The sequence below is a fragment of the Schistocerca cancellata genome, chromosome 8 (assembly GCF_023864275.1).
Source record: "Schistocerca cancellata isolate TAMUIC-IGC-003103 chromosome 8, iqSchCanc2.1, whole genome shotgun sequence".
NCBI classification, from domain to species: domain Eukaryota; kingdom Metazoa; phylum Arthropoda; class Insecta; order Orthoptera; family Acrididae; genus Schistocerca; species Schistocerca cancellata.
Window position 1 is genome coordinate 199,269,979 of NC_064633.1, and position 23,982 is coordinate 199,293,960.

Genomic DNA, 23,982 nt, shown 5'->3' on the forward strand with positions numbered 1-23,982 from the left:
TCAAAAGCCTTCTGGAAATGTAGGAATGTGGAATCAATTTGAAATCCATTGTCAGTAGCACTCAACACTTCATATGAGTAAAGGGCTAGTTGTGTTTCACAATAATTTCAATCATCCAACAATTAATTGGGGAAATTACAATTTTATTAGTGATGGGCATGATAAGACATCCTGTGAAACTGTACTGTATGCCTTCTCTGAAAGCTACCTAGAACAGATAGTTAGGAATCCCACTCATCATGGAAATATATTGGATCTGATGGCAACAAATAGACCTGACCTCTTTGAGGACATCCACATCAAGACTGGTATCAGTGACCATGACATAGTTGTGGCAGCAATGATTACCAAAGTACAAAGGACTACTAAATGAAGCAGAAAGATATTCAGCACAGGGCAAGAACATGTAGAGAAACTATCGCTAAATGTTTGAAAGAATAGCTGACCACACACTGGACAGATATCCACCCAGTGGAACAGTTCATAATAGGAGGGAATCTCCATGGTATAAAGTCACTGTAAAGAAACTTCTCAAGAAACAGAGATTGATGCATAATAGGTGTAAAACAAAGTGTAGGGCTATGATAGAGAGATACTGAATGAAACATGTTTGGCTATCAAGAGAGCAATGCATGATGGCCTTGATGACTGCTGTAGCAGAGTATAGTTGAGTGATCTTTGCAAAATCCAAAGAAACTCTGGTCATATGAAAAGGCTGTTAGTGGCACCAAAGTGAGTGCCCGGGTCCTAGCGAATGAGACAGGAACTGAAATTCTGGGTAGCAAAGCAAAAGCTGCAGTGCTCAACATCATTTTCAAATGTTCCTTTACAAAGGAAAACCCAGGAGAATTGCCCCAATTTAATCCTTGTACCACTGAAAAGGTGACTGAAATAAGTATTAGTGTCAGTGGTGTTAAGAAACAGCTAAAATCGTTAAAATTGAACCAAGTTCCAGGCCCCAAAGGAATCTCTGTCAGATTTTATACTGAATTTTTGGCTTAGTTAGTCCCTCTTCTAACTATAATTCATCCAAGGTACCTTGAACAAAAAACTGTCATGTCCAGTTCTTTGAAAAAGTCACAGATCACTTCTGTCTACAAGAAGAGTAGTAGAAGTGATCCACAAAATTACCGTCCAATATCCTTGACATTGATTTGTTGAACAATCTTAGAACATACTCGGAGCTCAAGCATAATGGGTACAGTATATTGAACAGAATGACCTCCTCAGTGCCAACAAGCGTGGATTTCAAATCCACAGAGCAGGTGAAACCCAACTCACCCTTTTCTCACCTGACATACTGCAAGCTTTGGATTAAGGCGGCCAGATAGATGTAGTATTTCTTGATTTCCAAAAACTATTTGACTCAATACCATACCTATGATTATTGTCAGAAGTACAATCAATGGGGTATCAAGTGAAATTTGTGATAGGATTGAGAACTTTTTGATAGGACGGATGGAGAGTCATTGATAGATGTAGAAATAACTTTGGGTGTGTTGGGACCCTTGCTGATCATGTTGTATATTAATGACCTTGCAGACAATATTAATAGCAATATCAGGCTTTTTTTTGCAGATGATGCAGTTATCTATAATGAAGTGCTATATGAAAGAAGCTGCGTAAATATTCAGTAAGATCTTGATAATATTTCAAAGAGGTAAAGAGACTGGCAGCTTCTTTAAATGTTCAGAAATGTCAAATTCTGTACTCCACAAAATGAAAAAATGTAGCACCCTATGACTATAAAATCAATGAGTCACTGATGGAATTGGCCAACTCACAGAAATATCTGGGTGTAACACTTTGTAGGGATATGAAATGGAATGATCATATACTCATAGTCAAGTGTAAAGTAGGTGGTAGGATTTGGTTTATTTGTACAATACTGGGGAAGCAGAATCACTCTACAAAAGAGGTTGCTTGCAAATCACTCATGTAACCCATCCCAGAATACTGCTCAAGTGTATGGGACCCTTACCAAATAGAACTAACACAGGATATTGAACATATATAGAGAAGGGTAGTACGAATGGTCACAGGTTTGTTTAATCCATGGGAGAGTGTCACAGAAATACTGAAGAAAATTAACTGGAAGTCTCTTGAAGACAGACATAAGTTAAACCGAGAAAGTCTATTAACAAAGTTTCAAGAACCAGCTTTAAATGATGACTCTAGGAATACACTACAGCCCCCTACATGTCATCCACATAGGGATCATAAGAATAAAATTAGAATAATTACAGCATGCACAGAGTCATTCAAACAATCATTCTTCCCATGCTCCACACGTCAATGGAACAGGAAGAAACCCTATTAACTGGTACAATGAAACCTACCCTCTGCCATGCACCTCATGGTGATTTGTAGAGGATAGATACAGATGTAGATGTACATGTACATGTAGAACAATGTTTTCTAAATTTACGTTGACCGCATATCATTAGACTGTGCGCTTCAAGGTAATTTATAATGTTCGAACACAATATACACTCCTGGAAATGGAAAAAAGAACACATTGACACCGGTGTGTCAGACCCACCATACTTGCTCCGGACACTGCGAGAGGGCTGTACAAGCAATGATCACACGCACGGCACAGCGGACACACCAGGAACCGCGGTGTTGGCCGTCGAATGGCGCTAGCTGCGCAGCATTTGTTCACCGCCGCCGTCAGTGTCAGCCAGTTTGCCGTGGCATACGGAGCTCCATCGCAGTCTTTAACACTGGTAGCATGCCGCGACAGCGTGGACATGAACCGTATGTGCAGTTGACGGATTTTGAGCGAGGGCGTATAGTGGGCATGCGGGAGGCCGGGTGGACGTACCGCCGAATTGCTCAACACGTGGGGCGTGAGGTCTCCACAGTACATCGATGTTGTCGCCGTGGTCGGCGGAAGGTGCACGTGCCTGTCGACCTGGGACCAGACCGCAGCGACGCACGGATGCACGCCAAGACCGTAGGATCCTACGCAGTGCCGTAGGGGACCGCACCGCCACTTCCCAGCAAATTAGGGACACTGTTGCTCCTGGGGTATCGGCGAGGACCATTCGCAACCATCTCCATGAAGCTGGGCTACGGTCCCGCACACCGTTAGGCCATCTTCCGCTCACGCCCCAACATCGTGCAGCCCGCCTCCAGGCGTGAATGGAGGGACGAATGGAGACGTGTCGTCTTCAGCGATGAGAGTCGCTTCTGCCTTGGTGCCAATGATGGTCGTATGCGTGTTTGGCGCCGTGCAGGTGAGCGCCACAATCAGGACGGCATACGACCGAGGCACACAGGGCCAACACCCGGCATCATGGTGTGGGGAGCGATCTCCTACACTGGCCGTACACCACTGGTGATCGTCGAGGGGACACTGAATAGTGCACGGTACATCCAAACCGTCATCGAACCCATCGTTCTACCATTCCTAGACCGGTAAGGGAACTTGCTGTTCCAACAGGACAATGCACGTCCGCATGTATCCCGTGCCACCCAACGTGCTCTAGAAGGTGTAAGTCAACTACCCTGGCCAGTAAGATCTCCGGATCTGTCCCCCATTGAGCATGTTTGGGACTGGATGAAGCGTCGTATCACGCGGTCTGCACGTCCAGCACGAACGCTGGTCCAACTGAGGCGCCAGGTGGAAATGGCATGGCAAGCCGTTCCACAGGACTACATCCAGCATCTCTACGATCATCTCCATGGGAGAATAGCAGCCTGCATTGCTGCGAAAGGTGGATATACACTGTACTAGTGCCGACATTGTGCATGCTCTGTTGCCTGTATCTATGTGCCTGTGGTTCTGTCAGTGTGATCATGTGATGTATCTGACCCCAGGAATGTGTCAATAAAGTTTCCCCTTCCTGGGACAATGAATTCACGGTGTTCTTATTTCAATTTCCAGGAGTGTATGTTCCAAAATTCTGCTGCATATCAATGTTTATGACAGGGGGCTATAATTTGGAGGATTACTTCTATTTCCTTTCTTGAGTATTGGTGTGAGCTGTGCAACTTTCCACTCTTTGGGTACAGATCCTTCATCGAGTGAGCAGTTCTATATGATTAAGTATGGAGCTATTGCATCAGCATACACTGAAAGGAACCTAACTGGTTACAGTCTGGACTGGAAGGCTCGCTTTTATTAAGTGATGTAAGTTGCTTCATACGTCGAGGATATCAACTTCTACATTACTCATGTTGGCAGTTGTTCTTCATTTGTATTCTAGAATATTTACTTCAGCTTCTTTGGTGAAGGAATTTCAGAAGGCTGTGTTTAGTAGCTCTGCTTTAGCAGCACAGTCATGACTAGCATTTCCATTGCTATTGCCCAGAGAAAGCATTGCTTGTGTCTTGCCACTAGCATACTTTACATATGACCAGAACCTTTTTGGATTTGAGACAATGTTTCATTGTGGAAACTATTATAAGATTCTCACATTGAAGTCTGTGCTAAATTATGAGATTGTATAACAGATCACCAATCTTGGGGATTTTGCTTTCATTTAAATTTGGTGTGCTTCTTTTGTTGTTTATGCAACAGTGTTCTGACCCATTTTGTGTACCAGTGGATCAGTTCTGTCACTTTTTGATTTATTTGGTGTAAATCTCTTAATTGCTGTTGATACTATTTCTTTAAATCCAAGTCACATCTGGTCTACACCTAAATTATTAATTTGGAAGGAGTGGAGATTGTCTCTCAGGAAGGCGTCAAGCAAATTTGTATCTGCTTTTTTGATTAGACTACTTTTCATTTATTTTTGGAGGATTTGGTAGTTACAGTATTCAGTCTTGCTATAATAACCCTGTGTTCACTAATCCCTGTACCCATTCTCATGCTCATTATGAACACCGGATTACTTGTTACTAAGAGGTCAAGTGCATTTTGACAACTGTTTACTATTTGAGTGGGCTCATGAAGCAACTGCTCAAAATAATTTTCAGAGACCTACCCAATCCACCAACCTAGCACTTTCTAGTCCAGTCCTGTCACAGATTTATTCTACCCTACACTTGTAAAAGCAGTAACATCATTTACCATCTCTGCTGCAAACATTGCACAACTTTTTATATTGGCATGACTACGAACCGGCTGTCCCCGAGCAACTGTGGGAAAGAGCAAATTAGACCACACTGTTGCACAACAGGTAGCTGAACACAACATGCTTGATTTCAGTGGCTGCTTTGGTACCCAAGCCATCTGGATACTCCTCTCCACCACCAGCTTTTCTGAACTGCACAGATGGGTGTTATCCTTACAACACATTCTCACTCCTGTAATTACTCTGGCCACAACCTACAGTAAAATACTATTCCCATGCCTTCCACCTGATAGTTTCATGCCCACAGTCATATCATCTCCTCCCCATTCTTGTATCCAGCCCACTTTGTTCGCTGGCCTCTGCCAATGCACTTGCCCAAATTTCCCCACTCCAGTCCTGTTTTGATCTTTTATTCCCACCTCCTCCTGATGCTGCACCTGTTGGCACTCTAGTCCCTGCACACTCTGCCAGACAGCATTCCTCTTTCTCCCCACCTGTACATTACTATCCCTCCCTCTTCCCTGCCTCCTGCAGGTTGCTGCTTTCATCCCGTGTGGCAGTTGCACTCTGGCCTGTGCTGCCAGAGATGGCGATCATGAGTGAGTCAGGTGGCAGGTACACTTGCTTGTGTGTATGAATGGTGTGTGCTTCTACTCCTACATTTACATCTACATCTACATCTATGCTCTGCAAACCACTGTGAGGTGCATGGCAGGGGTACATCCCATTGTACCAGTTATTAAGGTTTCTTCCTGTTCCATTCACCTATGAAGCACAGGAAGAATGATTGCTTGAATGCCTTTGTGCATGCAGTAATTAATCTAATCTTATCCTCATGATCCCCATGTGAGTGATACATATGGGCGTTTAGCATTTAAAGCCAGTTCTTGAAACTTTTTCAAAAGACTTTCTCAGGATAATTTATGTCTGTCTTCCAGAGTCTGCTGTTTTAACTCCATTAGTATCTCTGCAACACTCTCCCAGGGATTAAACAAACCTGTGATCATTCTTGTTGCCCTTCTCTGTACATGTTCAATATCCCCTGTTAGTTCTGTCTGGTGTCCCACATACTTGAGCAATATTGTGGGATCAGTCACACTAGTGATTTATTACCAATCTCTTTAGTAGACTGATTGCATTTCCCCAGTATTCTACCAATAAACCAAATTCCACTACCTGCTTTACTCACAACTGAACCTATGTGATCATTCCATGTAATATCCCTACAAAGTCTTATACTCAGGTTTTTGTATGAGTTGGCTGATTCCAACAGTGACTCATTGATATTATAGTTATAGGATACTACGTTTTTTTGTTTGTGCACAATTTTATAGTTCTAAACATTTAGAACAGGTTGCCTCTCTGCACCATGTAGAAATCTTATCAAGATCTGACTGAATATTTATGCAGCTTCTCTCAGACAGTACTTCATTATAGATAATTGTGTCATCTGCAAAATTTACTCGTCACCTACTGAAATTAATGTTTTGTAGCACCACTTTGCAAGTGTCCTCATTAGTGTTGCCTGTATGAATTAATGGCTCTCATCTGAGATGACATCAAAAAGTTTACTGATAATCCTGAATGAAGGGCCAACAAGTTGTTGCAATACTCAGTTTGATACATAAAATTATTGCTAATTTAATGGAAACAAATTGCTTTAATTTTGTGCACGTGTGTGTGTGTGTGGGGGGGGGGGGGGGGGGGATGCAGCATGCACACATGTTGGGCTGTTAATTGGGAAATCCACAGGGTAGTGAGGAAGAAGGAGGTTGATGTTCAATATCTTATTGAGAGGGTGGCCATTTCTATCATAGAACTACCACACTGAGACATTACTGGGGCTGTGAATCAACTGTAGTGTCAGTGTTGAAGTAACTGTTTTGCTACCAACTTAAAATGATTTATGGAAACCAAAAAAAACTTAAATCAAAATTGCTAGGTGTTGCCATTGCATTCAGATATAGTGGAATTTGTTACAGCATTGCTTTTTTTGTTGATATGTACTGCTTATTAATGTGATCTTATGTATATGACCCACTTTTCCCCCTCTTCTCCAACTCCTCCCTCTCTCCATCTTTTCTCATTTATATAACTTTTTTTATTCTCCTGCTAGTTCCTTTGTTGTTAGATGACTACCCCATTTTTCTTTTTTCTGCCCCATATTCATTGGTTTAACTGTGATATATGTCACTGTGATATGCATGATATATGCCACTAACTATGTGTAATTTATGAAACAAACAGTGGGAAAAAATTCTAATGACATGTAGTAAACATGACAAATACAAAGCTTACTTGCTGTAAGAGCAAACTGTAACAAAATCATTTAGCAAGAACACTTCCCTCAAGCACAGTTAGATAATTAGGACAAAAAGAATCATGAGACAGATTTGCTAGTAAAGTAGATAATAATTTCTTGAGCAGACCTCTACAGGATGTCCTTGAATTCATACCACTAGTCATTCATATTACACACTTTTGGATGAGTGGACAAAAAATTATCCCATATGACATTATGGAATTAAAGTAATTGAAGTATACTATATCACCTTTGTCCCACATAATCCACACAACAAGTCTGAACTGCATATAACTTGTCTTTTCAAAATTTAGTGATAAAGAATTGGCTACAAACCATTTATAACACTCACGAAACTTTTGTTAATCACCAATTCTGAATCTGTTCTTGATTCAGAAATTAACATTGTTGCAGAAACACCACAACTGGGCACTCAAAGCATGCAATAATGTTGCCTGGACTGATGGGCCACACTATTCATTCTTACTCATCTGTGGGAAGATATGTTTATGTAGAAAAGCATGTAAGGCAATGCCTTCAGCTTACCAAGAAAGTACCATATAGGTGGGTGGCAGAGAGATATTCATTAACATGGAGACCGTGTTACATCTGCCATCATCTCTCACAATGAGTGGTGTAATAAGCTAGTGTCTGATCACATGCAGTTCTTTTCTTGTCCATAGGATCCCACAGGAAATTTGCACATTTAGCAAGGCAATGCACCACCCTGTCATTCCTCAACTGTGCCAGAACTGTTTGAAGAATACATGAGGAAGTTGTATATCTCCTGAAAGGTAACTGCCTTCAATCCTATTGAGTACATCTGAGTCAGCACTGAGCAAAGTATGTATGCCTTGGAGGCATTCACAGACTTCACTTGATTAAGTTTCATGATTCAGTACCTCAAGTACCTGATTTTAAGAACCTAGTTTAGCTTTAGGTTCTTTTTACAGTAATTTTGTACACATCCAATAGCACTATTCAAAATGACCTCTGTTAGTCATTAGATATTAAGGGTGACGAAGGCAATGTTGTACGTCCTTTCACGCAATTACATTAAGCCTGCCATACTAATTTGACCCTTTTCTTGTCAATAGCACTTAGAATTTAATATAGTAACTTTACATGCTTATCCAAGCATAGTCATCAAATACTATCACTGACCCCAAGTATTTGAAAAATGGGTTATTCATCCCCCATATTTTTAACCTGCTTCTAGCTGATGGTATTTTGTCTGTCCTGTGTGCATGCGTTTTGACCATCCATGGAATTTGCTATCCCACATATATAGTTTCAACCTATCCATGTTCTATAGTTCTATAAAATTGTCCTTGAGCTAGGATATTATACATACACATGCATTAACTTCCTGCACCTTTGACCCGGTTATCGGATCACTTTCGTAACACATTTTATGTCAATCACATGAAAGAATTTGCACATGCCCGTTCCTTTCTGACACTCTCAGAGCCTAGCGGCCGGTGCCACCTCAGTTTACTTGAGAGCCTGCAGCCCACCAAACATTGGCTGGAGTGAGGAAGCACGCTTCTGACATTTGAGCTAAGTACAGCTATTGACACGGTACACACATACCATTTATTTTACATTTTATGTGAGTCTTTTACCCTTGTAGGCATTCTGTATTAATGTTGGACCATGCCTCTTTAGGCAGTTTGTAGATTTGGTGTGTTCTGAAGAAGGCATGGTTATCCATGCCGGAACCTAGGTGAACATCCAGTTTCTATTTGCAATCATGGTGGATTCCATATAATCATTAAATTATTCATGATTGCTGACACGCTGCTATCTTAAAAGTTCTTAATATTTTTTGTCAGATGGTTAAGAAACCAATTGTATATTGCCTTTTCTAAAACTTCCAAGAATGCTATAAAAAGTTAATTTGGAAGGAAAATTGATGGTATTTCTTTACCTCCTTTCTTAAACATAGGATTAATTTCAGGATATTTCAACTACTCAGATAATGTTACACTGATAACACAATATGTTACTTACCTCAAAAGCACTTCTTTAATTTTGTTGACATTTTATCAAAACCACTTTTTTAAGGATTTTATGATTGGCATTACTCCTATGGATGCCTCAGAAGAATAGTGAAGATTATATCGGCAGAGCTGATAAATAATGAAGCATCACTGATTTGAATTCAGGAGAAAACTTGACTAAAAGAAGAACTGGTTGATAGAAGAAATTCTTAGCAATCAGTGGATAGTAAATTTAGTAATTAAGGGAAGTCTGGGTGATAAAAATTGTAGTAAGCAGTTTCAAGTGAATGCTGCATTAGTTATATAGAAATGAAGGGACTTACATAGGGTAGACTAACATAGACAGCTGCATCAAACCTAGCATCAGACTGTAAATGACAACAGCAGCAGCAGTACCAGTTGCAACAACAGTGACAACAACTTGATGTGCTGATACATCAGTCACCATTCATTTGCAAATCAGTGTTTGTCTGCTCTCATTTAATTTATTGTAGTATAGCTAGTATTTGTTTACTGGTGAAGTATTCAAACACACAATATGTAGCTGCTTCTGTATGCTGAATTATTCTTTGACTTTTTGTATCCTTAAGATTCTTTTTGATTCTTACTTTTGCAAGTCAGATAATCCAAGGATGTGATTGTGCAGAGATTCTCAAGGTCATAAATTATTTTAACCATTTGAAAGTGAAATACTAGGCTTATCACAGTTTTGGTTTTACGCTTAAGTGCTCAAAGAAATTTCTCATGTTCTGGTATTAGCCTTGCTTGGAACATTATAACCTAATTTGTAAATATACTTAAGGTTTAAAGCTATCTTATCATGTATCACCCATATGATTATAATGAAATTTTGTGCTTCATAAAATTATCAAAAAATATACAGTTACAATCAAAGTCATCTACTATATTGCACATATACTGCATAACATGATGTATAATTGGATGAATCAATTAATTATTTTTTCTACTATTATGTGTCTCTGTCTATCAGTAGTTCTTAGAAGTTTGTCTCCTCAAGGAAAGTATTAGACCTCCATTCTGTCTCATTGAAATTTTATAACTAACTTGTCCATTTTTCTGAAAACTTCATATTCACCATTCAATGTTTTGCACTTCACTGCTCTTGCTGAAGTTGCTCAAATTTCTATAGTCAATAATGTGAGGTTTTTGATAGGCAAAAGTGTAATTAGCACAAGAGTTGACCATGCTCACCCTTCCTCCCGGTCTCGAAACACACATCTGCAGTGCCGCCTCCACACTGTATGTTCCACTCCCCTGCAGGAGAATGGCTGTGTACTCATCTGGTGATGCTCCTTTTGAAAGCAAGGATTTCATAAGAATGTATGCTTCATTACTGCAAATGTACATAATGATTGAATATCTGGAACTTATGAAAGAATGTGGTGCTATAGAAGTTATTTCATTGTTAAAGTATTCCTGAAATAAATTCCATTAGTTTTAAGATGTTATTGTTTACAAATGCATTGTTCTAGATGATTAATTTAGCTGTTTTTACAGCTATAGTGGTTCTAGCCTGTTTCAGAACAAAAACAATCTCAGTTGCGAAAAAACAACTTTGTAGTGTTTATGTGTGCACCAATATAGACATTGTGCCATTTGTAGCTCGTACCATGCTTTTGTAAGCTCAGTCCTATCTTGTACTAGTGTGCTCAAGGTCCACTTCATGGTTTCCAGAAGGCTTTTGACACTGTAACACACAATCAGCTCATAGTGAAATTGCATGTTTATGGAATATCATCTCAGTTATGTGACTGGATTCAAGATTTCCTGTCAGAGTAATTGATGGAAAGTCATCCAGTAAAACAGGAGTGATTTCCAGCATTCCCCAAGATAGTGTTATAAGCCGTTTGCTGTTTCTTATCTATATAAACGATTGGGAGACAATCTGAGCAGCCATCTTAGATTGTTTGCAGATGGCGCTGTTGTTTATCGACTAGTAAAGTCATCAGTTACTTTTACACAATCTGATGATGCCCCAAAAGGGCGAAACACATCAGTGACATTAAATATTTTCTCAACTGAGACTGTTTTTGTTCTGAAATGATTTTAAACTGGTTGCTGTAGCAGCCTGCCATGATGGAATGGAAAAATAATTCTAGTCTATTTATATCTAAGAAATCCTACCTCCATCTCTGGAGATCTTTATCTAGTCAATGGCAGGTTGTAACTTCACCAGCAGAAGCTATGGAACTGGCAGCTTTTCTGGTTGGATCAAATGACGTAGCAAAAAATTATGGGAAAGACTTCTTGTTATCATTAGAGAAGAAACTGCAGGAACTACAAAATACGAAAATCCTCATCTTTTCAATACCACTTCAGCATGATCTTCCATCTTGGTCTTGTGTGAATGTTGAAGTGAGAAGAAGAAATGAAGAAAATTTGTAAATACTTCAAAAATGTCTGTTTTGTAAACATAACTAAGTTAGGTACAAGATTCCACACTGCTCATGGTCTCCATCTGAACCAACTCGGAAAGAAGTATGTGAGTAATGAAATCATAAAAGTAGCCAATGAGTTAGGCATAGCAAAAATTGATAGCTCTGAGTCAATACCACTTACATTTAGGGAAAACTCTGTTTTAGAAGTAGCAAAGAAGGGCCGAGACTAATAGGTTTGCCAAGATTCACACTGGACGACCAGACTAAAGATAAGAATAATATAATAAATGTCGGTAACACTAGAGAGAAATATAGCAGTAATGATGATTGCCCCCATAAACAAATTACTCACCAACTTTATCTTTCAAGATAGGTTATCTCAATATTGAAAGTATAAGAGGAAAACACATAATTTTAAATGAATTTGCAAATGAGAACTTATTTGATGCATTATGCTTAAGTAAGCACTGGTGCAAAGGAAATGAAATATCTTTCCTTGTACTATATGATTTCCACTTAGCAAACAGCTTTATCAGAGAGCAGCATATTCATGGAGGTGTATCAATTTACATTAAGAAAGGATTAATCAATTGTAGTAATGAACTAGATCTAGGATTTCTGTGCAGTGACATACATTTTGAAGCCACAGGTGTATATCTGGATCATTTAAACATTGCTATTGTATCTCTTTATAGATCACCAGATGGAAGTCCACTAATATTTTTAGAAAAACTTGAGACTTTACTAAATTTCTTTCTTAGTCCTCAGTGGAAGAAATATAGTATAGTGATTGATGGTGACATTAATGCCACATTTGATGTAAACAAAGATATGCACACTGTAAATGAATTTAAAAACCTGTTATGACAATTCAGCTTCATTTTTTCAAACTGCAAGTCGGTCTGCCTGTCTCGACATCATAATTACAAATGTCAATAGAGAGTTACTGTCTTCAGATGTATCTGTCTTCGATTTCTCGGACCATGACTCAGTACGGGTAAAAATAGGTACAGATAGGCCTAATATTGACTATAAGGAGTTTAAAGAGCCTAAAATAGTCATCACGAGACCAATAACACAAGAAAAATTGTCTAATTTCATGGTCTTACTCAGTAATTATGACTGGTCACATATGTTTAACAATAATACTCAGGGCTCTGCCAATACATTTTTTGATAGAGTTTTTCATTCTTTCTTAAACATATTCGAGACCAACTGCCCTCAATACAAATGTAAAGTTAACCCTAAAAGAAACAGTAATAGACGTAGGGATAAGAATCCATGGTATACTGCTCAACCAGCCAATGTGAAAAGGAGGTTGTTGTTGTATAGAGATTCTTACAGACTTCAGAAAACTGATATGGCTAAACAAAGGTACTCAAGAGCACAAAATGAATATAAGTATGCTTTAAATGAGACCAAAAAACAACATAGCCTAGTCAGCATTGAGTCATCAAAAAATAAATGCAAAAAAGCATGAACTATAATAAATTCAGTGGCCAAAAGCAAGCAGAAAGCTGAGGTAGAAATTTCAGAAGATGAATTTAATAACTACTGTATAAAATCTGTTAACCAAATTAGGGAAAGCTTTGGGAGGCTGCAAGAAACTGTTGCTGATCTCATTAAATATCATAATGTAGACTACACCCTGAAAGATAAATTCCTTTTAACAGAGATCACACCAGATGTTGTTTTAACTATTGTAAATAATTTTAGGCCCTCTGATAGTGAAGGCATATATTGTATTTCCTGTAATATGTTAGAAAAGATAATTGGGAACATAGTATATCCTCTTACTAAATGTATAAACAGATGCCTAATCCAAGGATAATTCCCAGATGCATTAAAATTATCCAGGGTAGTGGCCATTTACAAGAAAGGAGACAAAAATTGCCCATCTAGCTATCACCCAATATGCCTGACACCTATTTTATCTAAAATTTTTGGAACCCATCATCAACTCTCAGTTGTGTGATTATCTGACATATAACAAGATTATTACTGCGGTACAATTTGGCTTTAGGAAGGGCAAATCCACAGTCCATGCCATTGATTCCCTGATTAAAAAAGTGCTTAATGCTTATGAAGGAAAAAAATTTGCTCAGGCTACATTTTGTGATCTTAGCAAGGATTGTGTAGAGCATATTTTACTCCTTAACAAGCTAGTTTATTACGGAACCACAAACAGTGAAGTTGACAACATTTTCGAATCTTGCCTCAGCAACTGTAAACAAATTGTTTGTATTGGTAAACAGAGATCACAGCTAGCTGAAGTTAAGTGCGGTGTGCCACAAGGCTCAGTATTAGGACCTCTGCTATTTATCCTAATGACAAATGATCTACCATCTTACATAAATACTCACTCCATTCTTTATGCAGATAATACCACTTTTTTTTAATATCAGCTCACACATCGATATGCTTCAAACTGTGGCAAATGACAGAATATCACAGGCATCAGTCTGGTTTCGAGCAAATGGGTTCGTGCTTAATAAGAGTAAAACTCAAATGGTTGTATTTAGTTTAAGAGATCTGCCAGTAGCAGACTTCATGGATAGTGTTAAGTTCTTAGGTATTGTTATAGATAGTAAGTTGACTTGGGAGCCACATATTAAATACATTAGTGCAAGGCTGTCTAGAGTGGTGTATTTGTTAAGGAATTTAAAAATAAATCCATGTACCTGTGGCCTATGTAAGATCAGCCTACTTTGCTTTTTTTCAAAGCATTATATCTTAGGGCTTTTAATATGGGGCAATAGCTCACACCTTCAGGACACTTTGGTACTTCAGAAGAAAGTAATTCGAATTATCACAAACAGTGATAAACTGGCCCATTGCAAACCACTGTTTATCAACTTAAAAAAATTAACTGTTATAAACATGTATATTTACATTGCCCTACTGCATATAAAGAGCAACTTATCAGAATACCAGTGTATAAGAGATGTACACTCTCATGGAAACAGAAATAGTAGCCATCTTGACATACCTTACTACAGATTATCTAAGTCACTGAACAGCTACGAGGTAGTGGATATGAAGATGTTTAACAAACTGCCACTAGAATGGGTAAAAGCTCCATTTGATTTATTTAAAGTCATATTATTCAGTTTGTTAGCTGCTAATCCTAGCTACTCACTTCAGGAATTTTATGACTGTAAAATATCATAGTGGTACGGGTTTGGAGATTGCAGCATAATTTCTTTAACTGAGTAAAATGAAATAATATGAAAACATTGCATCATAAATTAAATATTGTATTTTATGGAAAATCAATAGTAACATATTGATCTTCAACCCATGTACGTATGCTGTAAACTTGTATAACTTTTATATATGTAACTTGACTTTGTCAATTGCTGTAATAGCTAAATGATAATAAAATGTCATTCATTCATTCATTCATTCATTCATTTATTCTCGTAATTCATGGAGAACCAAGCATACAGTCGGGTTGCCACTCCGAAAGGTATTGTAAAATTACTTAGAGCTTCCTCTGGAGAGGAATCCGTGTACCCCTTCTGTCTGCATTCAGTGTATCACATGGTCAAATGTGATGTCATGCTACAAGGAGTTTCTTCACTGTATATCTGATGGAGAACATGAGAACCATCCCAGTATTTACCTAGGTGGATGTGGAAAACTGCCTAGAAACCACATGCAGCTGACTGCCAACTGGCCTCCATCATTAATCCATGAGGCAGATTTTATCTGAGACATGTATCCCTCCAAATGTCTTCAGGAAGTGGTCATTTTATTGTGCTTGGCTATCCAGGCAGGTTGTGTATCTAAGAAATATAGTTTTAAATAGTGAGAAACATCCCAACAGTGGGCCTGACAAAAAATGTTTCAGTGTGAACATTAATAAATTTTTGTTGGAATAACAGGAATTGTGGGATGGAAACAATAAACAAAAATGAGGAAAGGCAACCATTCACCCGTATCAAATTGATACAAGATGTATAAACACACACTAATGGGAAAAAATCCCAACACCAAGAAATATTGTGTGAGATAAACAAAAGTTGGCAGGTATGTTTCTACACCTGAAACATGATGTCTGTTCAAATTTTGTGCCACCCACATAAGAGTGGAGCTAGTAGTGCCACTATGAAGACATAAATTAGGTTTGCTTTAAATACTCACTGTAACAGTCATGGGCATTAGTTACCACTGAAATTTTGTGTAGTGAATTCATGTTAGTCAAGAATGCCTTTAAGATGTTGAAGGTGTCATTATCAGTATCTCATTGAGTTTGGTTGGTTGGTTTAAAAGATGGGGGAATGGACAAAACAGCTAGGTCACTGGTCCCTTGTTCCAAATAAAACAATGCCACAAGGGTGAGAATAAAACAAGCAAGACTGACAACACAAAATGGAGAGAAAGGAAAAACCACAAGAACTATGGAAGGGCAACAAACACTTAAATGCAGAAAAGGGGAGAAGAAAACCACAGAACTGCAAGAAACAGGTAGAAGAGATTAAAATGACAAAACAGATTACCATGGCTGGCTGACCATGAGAATAAAAAGGAGAAGCCAGCCACTATGCAACACATTAAAACCTCCACCCTAAAAGCACTAGGGTGGAGGACACAGAGGGACAAAGGACATGCGCTAAAATTTAGATCAAATGATAAAACCCATCCTCGTGAATAAAACATAAAACTAAATCAGCCACTGAGACATTGTCAGATAAAAATAGCAGCAATGAGTCTGGTAACTGAAGATTTCGTCGCAGGGCAGGCAAAGTGGGACAGTGCACCAGAATATGGCCCACTGTCAACCGGGTGCCGCATCGACACTGAGGCAGGTCTTCATTGCGCAGCAGGTATCCATGGGTCGCCCGAGCATGGCCAATGTGGAGCTGGCAGAGAACCACAGAGTCCCTGTGAGAGGCCCACATGGAGGACTGCCACACATTCGTAGTCTCCTTAATGTCACGCAGTTTGTTGTGCATGCTGAGACTATGCCATTCCGTCTCCCAAACCCAAAAAACCTGGCGATGTAAAAACGAATGCAGGACAGTTATTGGAATGCCGATCTCCACAAGCGACTTCTGTGTAGCTTGTTTGGCCAGACTGTCAGCAAGTTCATTGCCTGGGATTCCGACATGTCCTGGGGTCCATACAAACACCACTGAATGACCGGACCATTCCAGGGCATGGATGGATTCCTGGATGGTTGCTACCAAAGTATGACAAGGGTAGCACTGATTAATAGCTTGTAGGCTGCTCAATGAGTCAGTACACGGAAGAAACAACTCACCAAGGCATGAACGGGTGTGCTCAAGAGCACGAGATATAGCCACCAACTCTGCAGTGAAAACACTGCAGCCATCGGGCAAGGTATGCTGTTTAATATGTCCTCCACAAGCGACTTCTGTGTAGCTTGTTTGGCCAGACTGTCAGCAAGTTCATTGCCTGGGATTCTGACATGTCCTGGGGTCCATACAAACACCACTGAACACTGAATGACCGGACCATTCCAGGGCATGGATGGATTCCTAGATGGTTGCTACCAAAGTATGACAAGGGTAGCACTGATTAATAGCTTGTAGGCTGCTCAATGATTCAGTACATGGAAGAAACAACTCACCAAGGCATGAACGGGTGTGCTCAAGAGCACGAGATATAGCCACCAGCTCTGCAGTGAAAACACTGCAGCCATCGGGCAAGGTATGCTGTTTAATATGTCCTCCACAAGCGACTTCTGTGTAGCTTGTTTGGCCAGACTGTCAGCAAGTTCATTGCCTGGGATTCCGACATGTCCTGGGGTCCATACAAACACCACTGAATGACCGGACCATTCCAGGGCATGGATGGATTCCTGGATGGTTGCTACCAAAGTATGACAAGGGTAGCACTGATTAATAGCTTGTAGGCTGCTCAATGAGTCAGTACACGGAAGAAACAACTCACCAAGGCATGAACGGGTGTGCTCAAGAGCACGAGATATAGCCACCAGCTCTGCAGTGAAAACACTGCAGCCATCGGGCAAGGTATGCTGTTTAATATGTCCTCCACAAGCGACTTCTGTGTAGCTTGTTTGGCCAGACTGTCAGCAAGTTCATTGCCTGGGATTCTGACATGTCCTGGGGTCCATACAAACACCACTGAATGACCGGACCATTCCAGGGCATGGATGGATTCCTAGATGGTTGCTACCAAAGTATGACAAGGGTAGCACTGATTAATAGCTTGTAGGCTGCTCAATGAGTCAGTACATGGAAGAAACAACTCACCAAGGCATGAACGGGTGTGCTCAAGAGCACGAGATATAGCCACCAGCTCTGCAGTGAAAACACTGCAGCCATCGGGCAAGGTATGCTGTTTAATATGTCCTCCATGGACATACATGAAGCCAACATGATCATCAGCCATTGAACCGTCGGTGTAAATCACTTCATGGCCTTGGTACATGTCAAGAATCGAGATGACAGCGGAGAACCATGGGGTGAACTGAGTCCTGTGGGCCGTGTGAAAGGTCCAGACAAAGACGTGGCCTAGGTGTACACCATGGAGGTGTATGCAATTAGACCTCAAGTACAGGTGGTAAAGGCAAGGAATCCAGTTCAGATAGAAGGGATTGGATGCAAACTGCAATTGTAAGCCCTGACCTGGGCCGCCTATGTGGGAGATGAACCGTCATGTGTGGGAAAAGGAGATAGTAATTTGGATGAGCAGAAGAAATACAAATGTGTGCAATGTAACAGGCAAGCAGTTGTGCATGACTGACCTGCAGTGGAGGAACTCCAACCTCCGCAAGGATGCTAGTCACCAGACTCATCCTAAAAGTTTCCGTTGCTAGTCAAATGCCACAGTGGTGCACTGGGTTGAGTAAATGCAGTGCTGAGGGCGCCACTGTACCATAAACTAGACTCCCATAGTCAAGGTGGGATTGAAGAAGGGCTCTGTATAGCTGCAGCAGCGTAGAGCGATCTGCACCCCAGTTGGTGTTGCTCAGGCATTGGAGGGCATCGAGGTTCTGCTAGCACTTACGATTAAGCTGACAAAGGAAGCCAAGTCAATTGGGCATCAAAACCCAGTCCTAAAAATCGATACATCTCCACTACCGTGAGTAGATCATCAGTAAGGTAAAGTTCTGGTTCCGGATGAACGGTACGATGCCAGCAGAAGTGCATAACACTCGACTTTGTGGCTGAAAACTGAAAGCCAAGGGCTAGAGCCCATGACTGCACCTTGTGGATGGCACCTTGTAGGCACTGCACAGGAACACCAGTACTGGTGGAGCAGTACAAAATGCAGAACTCATCTGCATACAAAGAGGGTGAGATGGACAGCCCTACAGCTGCTGCTAGACCATCAATACAGAGCCCTGCGGGACCCCATTCTCATGGATGTGGGGGGAACTATGGGAGGCACCAACTTAGAAAATATGAAGTGACAGGAAATTGTGGAAAAAAATTGGGAGCGGGCCTTGGATACCCCACCCATATAATGTGCCAAGGATATGATGTTGCAAGGTATACGCTTTTCATAAATCATAAAAGACGGCAATGAGGTGTTGATGTCTGGGAAAGGCTGTTCAGATGGCAGACTTGAGGGACACAAGATTATCAGTGGTAGAGTGACCCAGGCGGAAGCCGCCCTGGCACAGAGACAGTACACCATGTGACTCCAGAACCCAACACAACTGCCGACATTCCATACATTCCAGCAACTTACAAAGAACGTTGGTGAGGCTGACAGGCCAATAGCTATCCACATCAAGTGGGTTTTTGCTGGATTTGGGCACTGGTATGATGGTGCTCTCCTGCCAGTGTGATGGAATGATGCCATCACACCAGATCCAGTTGAAGATCATAAGGAGATGTTGCTTGTAGTTAGACAAGAGATGTTTAATCATCTGGCTGGGGATCCGATCTGGTCCAGGAGCTGTGTCGGGCAATGTACAAGGGCACTGAGGAGCTCCCACTCCATATGTGGGGCGTTATAGGGATCACTGTGATGTGTAGTGAGCGAGAAATCCATCCACAGTATGAGAGTGTGAAAGGCTGTGGGGTAATTCTCTGACACAGAGGCGCGAGCATAGTGTTCAGCAAAGTGCTCGGCAATCGTGTTTGCATCGGTAGATAACGCACCTTTTATGTTGACACCAGGAACACCTGTTGGGGCCTGGTACCCAAAAACTCATTTGATCTTTGCTTGGACTTGGGAAGGTGACATATGGCCCCAATGGTCTACATGTACCTCTCCCAACACTCCTGCTTCCACCTTTTGATAAGCTGTCAAATGCAGGCATGGAGCTGTTTAAAGGCTATGAGGTGCTCCAGGGAAGGGTGACACTCCTTAATTGCCTCAGCAACTTTGGGTGACCAAGGGACTGTCTTTCACCAGGGGTGCCCTAAAGAATGAGGGATCACATTTTCTGCTGCAGAAACTCTCGTTGTAGATAGCTTTTCAACCATCACATCAATGTTACTGTTTGGGGGAGATTCACCAGTGACAGCAGAGGTAAAAGTTTCCCAGTCTGCCTTGTTTAAAGCCCATCCAGGCAGGCGTCCGTGGGCCTTATGCCAAGGCACTGACAGGAAGATGGGGAAGTGATCACTACCACACAGGTCATCATGTGCTCTCCGGTAGATAGATGGGACAAGGCCAGGACTGCAAACTGAGAGATCAGTGGCCGAATATGTGCTATGTGCCACACTGAACTGTGTGGTGGCCCCAGTATTTAAAAGCAGAGGTCGAGTTGTGACAGTAAATTTTTGACATCTCTGCCTCAGCCAGTAAGTGCGGTGCCCACAAGGAGTTATGAGCATTAAAATCTCCCAAAAGTAGGAAAGGCTTAGGGAGTTGATCAATCAGTGCAAGCAACACATTCAGGGGTACTGCACCATCTGGAGGTAGATATATGCTGTAGACAGTTCTGTCCTGCATCGTCCTTACCCGACAGCCACAGCTTCAAGAGGGGTTTGAAGGGGCACAGGTTCACTGCATACTGAGTTCAGGGCATTGACACAAACTCCACCTGCCACTCTATTATAGTTGCTACCAAGGGCGTACCCAGGATCTGAACTGGGGGGGGGGGGGGGGGGGGGGCAGGTCATACTAGTCTCAGGAAACAAAGACTTGAGACAAAATACACACTGCTTATTAAATAAAACAGTAAACCAGTGAAAAACTGCTTTTAATAAACATTTTAAATACAAGACTGTGCTTGTACAATCCGAGAAAACATGCAGCATTTCTTATTAGATAAAACAGTAAACTAGTGAAAAACTGCGAATATCTTCTGGGGGGGGGGGGCAGCAGCTGCCCCCCACCCCCACCCCCCTCCCTCCCCTGCCCGCTGGGTACGCCCATGGTTGCTACAGTTCCTGTAATATCCCTTATAGCCACAGAGGTCAGGGGTCCGCATTGCCGGAAACCAGGTTTCCTGGAGGGCAACGCAGACAGCAGGCGTAAAGCGTTACAGTTGCTGTAGCTCAGCCAGGTGGTGGAAAAAGCTGCCACAATTCTACTGGATGATGATGTTATTGTGAGGCTGAGAAGACAAGAAGTTCACAAGGAGGCAGGTTAGCCTCAGAGTCACCTGAATGAATATTTGTAGCCATTTCTATGGTGGAGAGGCATCAGTAAGATCCAGGTCCGCAGGGGGCACTAAGATCTCCACTGCATCATCAAATGCAGAACTGATAGGGAGTGGTGATGTTGGAGCCACAAGAGGGTCTTGTTTCTTAGCAGACTTCTTCTTGGTTTGCTTGCTCTCTCGCTTCTCTTTAGGGGCTTGCTGGGAAGATTTCTCTGAAGCAGCTTCAGGCACAGAGGAAAACCGTGATGCTCTTTGTCCAGAAGCTTTTGGCTCCTTGAGCCAGTAGTGAGTGTCTGCCATGGAATTAGTGGAGATCTTTGAAGAGAGGGCCCCAAGGGACCACTTCTGCATGAGAGGAGCTGGAGGATGCTGTTGCTTCTCTGGCAACAAGGGGGGGGGAGGGGGAGGGATCTATGTCCCATGCATTTGGGGGGGGGGGGTCCTTCCTCCTGAAGTAGGTGCTTTGGGAGCAACAGAGGGAGATTTGCCCCCTACCACCAAGGGGGTGATTGTATTCTGGTGGCCTGGAGGGCCCACTGTTCGTGGCTCAAAGTAAGGAACCACTGACACCTTGGATGGCAATGGTGATGTAGCTGCAGTATATGTCACCAACAACCGAATGGGGTGTAATCATTCAAATTTACGTTTAGCCTCTGTGTAAGTCAACCGGTCCAGGGTCTTAGTCCATAATTTTCTGCTCCTTTTGGAGTACTGGGCAGTCTGGCGAGCAGGGAGAGTGGTGTTCTCCACAGTTGATGCAAGTGGGAGGTGGCGCACATGGAGTATGTGGGTGCTGCGGATGTCCACCGTCTCAACATGTGGCACTGGAAATGCAGCGGGAAGACATGTGGCCGATCTTCCAGCACTTAAAGCACCACATAGAGGGAGGGACATATGGTTTAACATCACATTGGTAAACCATCACCTTGACCTTTTCAGGCAATGAATCACCCTCAAAGTCCAAGATGAAGGCACCGGTAGCAACCCTGTTGTCTTTGGGTCCCCTGTAAACGCGTCGGATGGAATGAACACCCTGCCGTTCTAACTTGGTGTGGAGCTTGTTGTCAGACTGCAAGAGGAGGTCACGATGGAAAATAATCCCCTGGACCATCTTGAGGCTTTTATGGGGAGTGACAGAAACAGGAATATCACCCAGCTTGTCACAGGTGAGTAATCTTGGGATTGGGCCGGGGATGCTGTCTGAATCAAGACTACACCGTTTCGCATCTTTGACAGCACTGTCACTTCTCCAAACTTGTCCTCAGGGTGTTCAATGAAAAACTGAGGCTTCGTTGATAGGAAAGAGTCCCCATTGGTTCTGCTACAGACTAAATACTGAGGCAAATATGGCTCTCTCCACACTGTATCTCTACGTTCCTCCCTTGGTGTAGCGAGGGAGGGAAACGATTTAGGGTCATATCTGTTGGCATTGTATTCTATCTTGCCCTTCTTAGAGACTGCTGGTACTGTGCAGTCACCAGCAAGAGATGACTTAGTCATCTTCATTGTGGGTCATCTGCCCTGATGCCACCCACTCTGATCAGGGGCTCTCCCCATGGGCACCACCCAGCCACAGCAAAGGTCAACTGGCATGATGGCCATTGCCAGGAGTCCTGATGCCCCAAGAAGACAGGCATCTACTCCTTGGCATACGTTAGGAGTATACAGCTCAGGCATCAGCAGTGCGATCCCTGTTGTCAGGGGGCTATAACCAAATAGGTACATGATGGCCCCACCACAACGGACTGGCTGCCATGCTGGATATTGGGTGCAGAGAAATCCAATATTGTCATGGGGAGTGAAAGAGGACATGAGACAATGGAAGAAGATGACATAGCCCAGAAAGTGTCCTCACCCAAAAAGTTGAATTGCAGGTGGAGATGCAAAGCCATGACAAGAGATTCAGGAGATCGAATCTAAGAGCACCCGTGCACCATGTAAGGTGTCCTTCCCCACATGGCCTGAACTTCTGTAGAATTTTGAAAGTGGCAGGTCAAACCATAGAATGGGACCTGAACTCATAGGGCCAAAAAGTGTGAGACTCCTTTTAGTTGCCTCTTACAACAGGCAGGAATTTTGGGCCTGTTCTAACCCCTGAACCCACATGGGGGTCACTGAGTTTGAACGAGGTTGTGTAATAGTGCTACGAGAAGCTGGATGTTCCTTCCACAGTGTTACAGAAAGTCTTGGTGGGAATGTAGTCACTGTAAATGATTGCTGGCATGGTAGTCAGGAAGGTATTGTCACAAGAAACATGGCTGTGGATGGCCATGTGGCACTACCAAGAGGAATGATCACGTGTTCTGTGTTCTTGGTGCATTGTACTGTGTCTGCAGCCACAGTTGGCACCACAGAGACACAAGATTGTTTCTTAAAGGACAGCTTTGAGCCAGATGCCCTGCAGTGTGCAGTCCACTGACTCCAAACCATCACCATTTGCAACTTCAATTGTCTCAAGCAAGAGCTCATTGGAGGGTGGAGCGTAGGACTGTTGTTTTTTTCTGATGAAAGCCAGTTCTACTTCTGTGCATGGGCTGGCCATGTGTTGGTTAGAAGAAGGCCAGATGAGTATCTGTAACCAATCTGTCTGCGGTATAGACACACTGGACCTAAACCTGGAGCCAAGATTTGGAGAGCAATTTTGTATGACTGGAGGGGCCCTCTCATGGTTATCCTATGCATCATGACTGCAAAT

General features: G+C 42.0%; 1 protein-coding gene across 1 annotated transcript in view; it reads right to left on the reverse strand.

Annotated features, from left to right (window-relative positions):
• The window catches only part of LOC126094672 (2-aminoethylphosphonate--pyruvate transaminase-like), a 124,201-nt gene that overhangs the window by 56,906 nt on the left and 43,313 nt on the right, over positions 1–23,982 (reverse strand). The window contains exon 3 of the mRNA XM_049909182.1: positions 10,545–10,645. Within this exon, the coding sequence (XP_049765139.1) occupies positions 10,545–10,645 (101 nt within the window). The remainder of the gene's footprint in view (positions 1–10,544; positions 10,646–23,982) is intronic.